This window comes from Gracilinanus agilis, chromosome 1 (assembly GCF_016433145.1).
Source record: "Gracilinanus agilis isolate LMUSP501 chromosome 1, AgileGrace, whole genome shotgun sequence".
In the NCBI taxonomy this organism is placed as follows: Eukaryota; Metazoa; Chordata; class Mammalia; order Didelphimorphia; family Didelphidae; genus Gracilinanus; species Gracilinanus agilis.
Genome location: NC_058130.1, coordinates 768,801,082 through 768,808,200, shown reverse-complemented (window position 1 = coordinate 768,808,200; position 7,119 = coordinate 768,801,082). Strand labels below are relative to the sequence as shown.

At 40.9% G+C, this 7,119-nt stretch overlaps 1 protein-coding gene across 2 annotated transcripts; it reads left to right on the top strand.

Moving 5' to 3' along the window:
- The first annotated feature begins 716 nt into the window (after positions 1 to 716).
- CMKLR1 (chemerin chemokine-like receptor 1) lies at positions 717 to 6,723 on the top strand. Of its 2 annotated transcripts, XM_044658849.1 has the most exons (2): positions 717 to 781; positions 5,352 to 6,723. In XM_044658849.1, the coding sequence occupies exon 2, from the start codon at positions 5,355 to 5,357 to the stop codon at positions 6,465 to 6,467; it is 1,113 nt and encodes a 370-aa protein (XP_044514784.1). In that variant the 5' UTR covers positions 717 to 781; positions 5,352 to 5,354; the 3' UTR covers positions 6,468 to 6,723. The 2 variants fall into 2 exon arrangements, with proteins under 2 accessions (XP_044514784.1, XP_044514783.1); XM_044658848.1 differs by lacking the exon at positions 717 to 781 and having other exon boundaries at positions 5,126 to 6,723.
- Positions 6,724 to 7,119: the final 396 nt, after the last annotated feature.

The following is a 7,119-nucleotide window of genomic DNA, read 5'->3' as shown; positions in this document are numbered from 1 at the left end:
GAGGTAGGATTTGAACTCAGGACTTCCTGCCTCCCGAGTCAACTCTCTGTCAGCTTCACCATGCTGGCTCTTGATTTAGTTATTGTACCCAGTCAATATTAGGGATAAAAGATGATCCAGTGATTAGGAATAGCTCAGTTCTAGGCATAGATGTACTGGTAAATGTTTAACAACTGGCTCCCCCCCAAAAAGGAAAAGGTATACAAGGCACACTTTTAAGTTTAATCTGCATTATTAACATTTTCTCCATCACTTTCTTAAGTCTAGTCTATTAAGATAATATTAAATCAAGCCTCCAGTTTTAGACTATCCTGATTTCTGAGGTGTAAATCCTCTCGCTGAAAATTTAACAATCATCTCTCTACAGGATATAGATGGCAGCTGAGTCTCAAGGTACTTATAATCATGTGTCCATTGGTGGCTCCTTTTAAGGTGTTGTTTGGAGCCTTTCTCATGTTAAAAAAGGCCACTATCTCCTGAATTTTATATCAATTAATTAATTGAAACTCCTTAACTTCGATCTTAGCATCAATTTAAGACAGACGAACATCAAGAGTCAGGCAAATGGAGGTAGGTGACTTGCCCTGGGTCACCCAGCTAAGATGTCTCCTGAGTTAAAAAATTTTTTTGGTCTTGCAGAATGATCACCCTGCCTGAAAAGCATCAGAGATGAGGAAGACCCTGAGAAGAGGCAACCAGAACTATTTCAGAGTCTCAAACTTTGGGTTTCCTTTGCTAAGGGTTCTACTTTAAGACTTACCCTGCCACTTTGAACTCAAAGGTAATACTTGGTTTCATTGTTGATAGTGAAAATAATGGGATGCCTTGCTCTCTGTAGAGCCCTTTCCTTTCAGTTTCCTGGTAGAGAACCCCTTCACCCATTTTTGCTCTAAGATTCAGAGCTGGACGGGAACTTAGAGGTCTTCCATCCTACCCAACTCATCTCATCAGCAGTATATCAGCAGATGTGCATATGGCGACCCCAGGTATCATCTCCTTTGATCCCCACCCAAACAGGACCTTTATGAAGAGCTATCTAAGATCTGGGAGCATAGACTCTGCCCAACATGCTCCAGGACATTTGTGGGCAGGAAGACATAAGGGAGTGTGCATGGGAGGGGAACCACAGACATTGGCACCTTCATTTTATAAAGTAAGAAACTGAGGCCCAGAGAGGACAATGTAGAAAACAAAAGGGTTGGATTAGATCAACAATTCTCAGAGCATAGCCTAGGAGTCCCTGAGACCCTGTCAGAGGTTCTGCAAGGTCGAAACTATGTTCAGAATAATATTTACCATAATACAAATATATAACACAATATAATATATTATATACATATCATATATAACTTAAAAGAATAGATAATAGAACAATATAACATAGACTATACTATGATAATATATAATAAACATAATATAAAAGTTAATATAATATATACTATACTATAATATGTTATATAATAATAAACATGATATTGAAGTTAATATAACACCTACTATAATAATAAATATAATATAAAAGTTAATATAATATATACTATACTATAATAACATGTTATATAATAATAAACATGATATTGAAGTTAATATAATACCTACTATAATAATAATATAATAATGCAATATATAGTAATATAATACAATTATTAATAGAATACATATAGACATATAATATAAAACATAAACATAATTATCCCTTCTACATTATGACTTTATCCATTGTGGATTTGATATATAAGAAGTTAAATGGGAATTTGGGGGGGAGTTTTGTGGAAGCTGCAGATGACACGTGAAGGCCAGGAGACGTTACCAAAAAAGTTTAGAAACTCAGAAGTGCACAAATAACTCAAAATTTACAACAAAGAAGTGTAAACACTCTTTAAAAGAAAAAGAAAAAATTCAGACTTCTCTGGTACAAAGAGAAAATCAAACAAATTTATGTGGATTTTCTAGATCACTGGGGTGCTGTGCCCCTAACCCTTGGGATGTGGAAGGGATAACTATACTAAGGTGTTTTAATTTCTAATATGGTAAATATTATTCAGTAGGATTCACATAAACAAGAGGTCTCTGAGGTCCTCACTTAATTTTTAGGAGTGAAAAGGGGTCCTGAGACCTAAAATTTGAGAACCATGGAATTAAGTGATCTCTATGATCCTTTTGGTTCTAGGACTGTGATTCTATGATCCTAGCTAAGTGACCTCAAACAAGTCACTAAATCTCCAAAAGCCTCAGTTTCCCCATTTGTAAGATGAAGGAAAGGTTGGACTGGATGGCCTCTGAAGTTAATTTCAGTTCTAAGTCAATAATTCTATAATCTTGCAATATGCAAAGGAAGCCCTAATTTTGGGTTCTCAATTTGAATCTTGCCTCAACCACAAACTACCCTGCAACATTGGGCAAGTCACTTACTGAGTCTCAAGTCCTTTAACTGTAGGGGTCTCTTAGCTCTAAATATATTACTGAACCCTAAAAAAGGGATGCTATATAGGTCTCCAATGTTTAACATTGGAAGCGACATTTAGAGGTCCAACCACTCATTTTTAAGATGCGAAAATTGAGGTCCACAGAAGGTAGATTACTTGTCCTTGATCATATAGTAACCAGTAGATTGTAGTTTGGAATAGAAGTCCTCTGACATAAATCCCATACTCTTCCATTATCCCATGAAGAAGGTATAAAACTTTGGAGAGTCAAGGGAAAGAAATGAGAGGTGAACTAGTTCTAGGTTGATTTTCTGAAGGACAGGGAAGTGGCACGGTGAGTGTCCTCAGAATTGGTAGTGATTTCTGGAGGAGGGTTTTGCTAGGTAAAATTCAATAAATTAATCAATCAACCAATCAAAAAGCATTTATTAAATATTTATTATGTTCATGATACATGTATAACCCAAAGGAACTGCTTGTCAGCTCCGGGAAGGGAGAGGAAAGAGGGGAGTGGGAATCGTGAATCATGTAACCATGGAAAAATATTTTAAATAAAAAAAGAAAAAAATATTTACTCTGTTCCAGGCATTATACTAAATGTTGGGAAACAAGAAAAAATAAAAACAATCTTTGCCTTCAAGGAACTTACATTTTAATGGAGGAGACAATATCTACAATAGACAGGGGAGCAGAGCTATCAATCGCACTGCTTGTGTCAGAGCCAGATTAAAATATAATTGGGAAATATCTAGCAAAAGAAATAAAAATACAATAAAAATATAGTTAATACTAATATGTGGCTTTCTGAGTCAATATGCATCCTGTAATTTCCTTATGTATGGTTTTGTGGCCCTCTGCTCTGGAACTACCATCCCAACCCCTAGTCTCAGTGGCAGTCCAGAGCATTGCTGCTATATTTCCCCTCAAGATTGAGAGGTAGCCCTGAGGAATTGGAGAAGTGGCTTTTCTAGTGCTATAGCTTATGAGCCCCCACTCCCCTCCGTGATTATCATTCTATATCAATGAGTCAGTCAGAATTAATTAACTGTAAGACAAGGGTATTTTCTAAGCTGGTATAAGAATAGTTGGTACACCTCTCACATCCATTAAATTGGCTAATATGACAGAAAGGGAAAATGATCAATGTTGAAGGAGATGTGGAAAAATAAGGACACTGATGCATTGTTGGTGGAGTTGTGAATTGATCCAACCATTCTGGAGAGCCATTTGGGACTATGCCCCAAAGGTTATAAAACTTAAGACTGTTTGTACCTTTGGACCCAGCAATACCACTACTAGTTCTTTACCCTAAAAAAGTCAAAGAAAAAGGGAAAGGGACCTATTTGTGTGAAAATATTTATAATAGTTTATTTCTTGTGGTGGCAAAGAATTGAAAATCGAGGGGATATCCATTAATTGGGGAATGGCTGAACAAGTTGTGGTATAGGAATGAGATGAAATACTATTGTGCTATAAGAAATGTTCTAAGCAGGTGCTTTTGGGAGAACCTGGGAAGACTTACATGAACTAATGCAAAGTGAAATGAGCAGAACCAGGAGAATGTTGTACATGGGAATGGCAATATTGTATGACGAACAACTATGAATGACTTAGCTATTCTCTACAATATACCACAACTTGTTCAGCCATTCCCCAAAACATTTCTGAAGGAGTCGTAATGAAAGATACTCTCCACCTCCAGAGAGCAAACTGATGCAATCTGAACACAGATTGAAGCAGACTTTTACAAACTTTCTTATTCTGGTGGTTTTTGATCTGTTTCCTTTTGCAGCTTAACTAATATAGAAATGTATTACTGCACATGTATAATCTATATCAAATTGTCCTCTCAAGGAAAGGTGAAAAGAGGAAGAGAGAGAGAGAGAAGATAGAATTTTAAAAAATGCCAGAAATTTTTGTATACATGTAATTGAGAAAAGAATAAATTAAAAATTAAATTAGAAAAAGAGAATAGTTGGTACAAAATATCCCCCCACTTCCAAATCTGTGACATACTTTCCATGAGTACATACAGAATTCAGGAGAAAGTGGGCTCAAACTTAGAAAGCATAGGTGGCCAAGGGGTAATTCACAGCTTCTGATTCCTGAAAGTACTTTTCTTCCCTTTGTGAGATACTTGAGAGGCTACCTGTAAGCATGGGATAGATTTTCTGATGGGATCCTTGTAGAGTCCTGAAGCTGCCATTCTTCAGGGTGCTTGGTTTGACTTTGGGCTTTCCATGAAGACATGGCCCTAGAGATTCTGGGGATCCTGCTAAGAGGCCAACAGGAACTCCAAAATCCTGCAGACCCTTTGAAGATTACATTGTCCTCCTCTGGCCATGGAAGGCAGAAGGATGCTGAGATTGGGCTGAGGCCAGAGTTGGGGCTCTTCTCCTCCTGTAATCAATCTTTTCCTTCTGAGGGGCTTGGCTGGAAGGTTTCCAAAAACTTGAATTCCTAGTTTCCAAGCTTGTTTATTAGAGTATAGTAGACTATTCCAAACTACAATCTGCTGGTTACTATATGACCAAGGACAAGTCATCTACCCTCTGTGGACCTCAATTTTCAGTATGGGAGGGAAAGGTTGGAGGGAGGGGAGGGAAAGAACATGAATCTTATAACCATGGGAAAATATTCCCTTTTTCTAAATAGAATAGAATTCTATTCTATATTCTAGAAATAATTAGTTAAATAAAATGAATGAAAATATATTATAAAAACATTAAAAATAAAAGAAATGCTTGCCAGGTAGGGAAAAGGAGAATCATTAAAGAGAGTAGAGGAGAGGGCACATGCTCAGTTGGTCTAGTGATGGAATTCCAGCTGGGTGCAGATTAGAGTAGGAAAGGAGGTGTACGATAGGCGCTTGAGGAATGTTTTCTGACAATGAACGGAGGACTGAATGATGTCTTTTATTCGCAGAGGATGGCCAGTGACGATTACAACTTGACCGACAGCTACTATGACTACGAAGGTGATGGGTTTGTCGTAGCCCCTGAAGAGTCGACCCCCAACGATGCTGGGGTGGCCCGAATCTGCTTGGTGGTGATCTACAGCTTAGTCTGCTTCCTGGGACTCTTGGGGAACGGCCTGGTCATTGTCATCACTGCCTTAAAGATGAAAAGAACCGTCAACACCGTCTGGTTCCTCAACCTAGCGGTGGCCGACTTCTTGTTCAACGTCTTCCTCCCGATTCACATCGTCAACACTGCCATGGACTACCACTGGGTTTTCGGGAAGGCCATGTGCAAGATCAGCCACTTCGTGGTGGTCTACAACATGTACACCAGCGTCTTCCTGCTCACCACCATCAGCTTGGACCGCTGCGTCTCCGTCGTCTTCCCCGTGTGGTCCCAGAACCATCGCAGCATCCGGCTGGCCTCCCTGGCGTGTGCGGCCATCTGGACGTCGGCCTTCTTCTTGGGTTCCCCCTCCCTGATCTTCCGGGACACGACGATGCAACAGGGCAAAACCGTCTGTTTCAACAACTTCAGCCTGCTGGCCACCGTCTCCCATGCCCGCCACTCGCATCCGGCGCAGGACTCGGTCTCGCACACGAGGCACGTCCTGGTGACCGTCACCCGGTTCCTCTGCGGCTTTTTCCTCCCCGTGTTCGTCATCACCGTGTGCTACCTCATCATCGTCTGCAAGCTGAAGCGGAACCGGCTGGCCAAATCCAAGAAGCCCTTCAAGATCATCGTGACCATCATCGTCACCTTTTTCCTCTGCTGGTGTCCTTACCATACCCTGTACCTGCTGGAGCTCCACCACACCTCTGTGCCCAGCTCTGTGTTCAGTCTGGGGCTGCCCTTGGCCACAGCGCTGGCCATCTCCAACAGCTGCATGAACCCCATTTTGTACGTCTTCATGGGCCAGGATTTCAAGAAGTTCAAGGTGACCATCTTCTCCCGGCTGGTCAATGCCTTGAGCGAGGACACGACGGCTCACTCTTCCTACATGAGTCACAGGAGTATCACGAAGATGTCCTCCGTGAACGAACGGTCTTCCATGAACGAGAGGGAGACTGGCATGCTCTGAGGCTCTCCTCGGGACCTCCCCCCACCCCACATCCACAGAGACTTGCACCTCCTTTTGGCTTTGGCTCAACCTGGAAACTTCCAAAAGACCTGAAGCCAGGACAAGAATATATTTGACGACCGTATTTCCACCAAGGTCGGGGAGTCACCTTTAACGGGTGGCTTATTAAAATTGGTGAGAGGGGTTCAAATCCAGCCTCAGACACTTCCCAGCTGTGTGACCCTGGGCAAGTCACTTGACCCCCATTGTCCACCCTTACCACTCTTCCACCAAGGAGCCAATACACGGAAGCTAAGGGTTTTAAAAAAAAATAAAAGAAAAAAATTGATGAGAGGAATGAAAGACATTTTGAGATGGGATTCCCAAAGGGATGGAATCAAGCTCCATGAATTCAGGACATTGACTGGTTGATTTCCCACCTTTCCATGGCCTCTGAGCTAATAGTATGGCTTGAAGAAACTTGCCATGTTGAATACTGGAGCTAGAAATGATCTTAAATCAAGAGAACGTTAAAATGAAAGAGGACTTGGAGATCATCTTTCCAAGAGGGGGAAAAATAGGTCCAATGAAGACTTGTGCCTGGTCCAAGGACATTCAATGGCAAGACCAGGACTGGAATTCAGATCTGTCTAAGTTACTGACTGCCTGTCCC

What these genes read in the sequence shown, in the direction of transcription:
- CMKLR1 (XM_044658848.1), top strand. Translation starts at nt 5,316, where the DNA reads ATGAACGGAGGACTGAATGATGTCTTTTATTCGCAGAGGATGGCCAGT.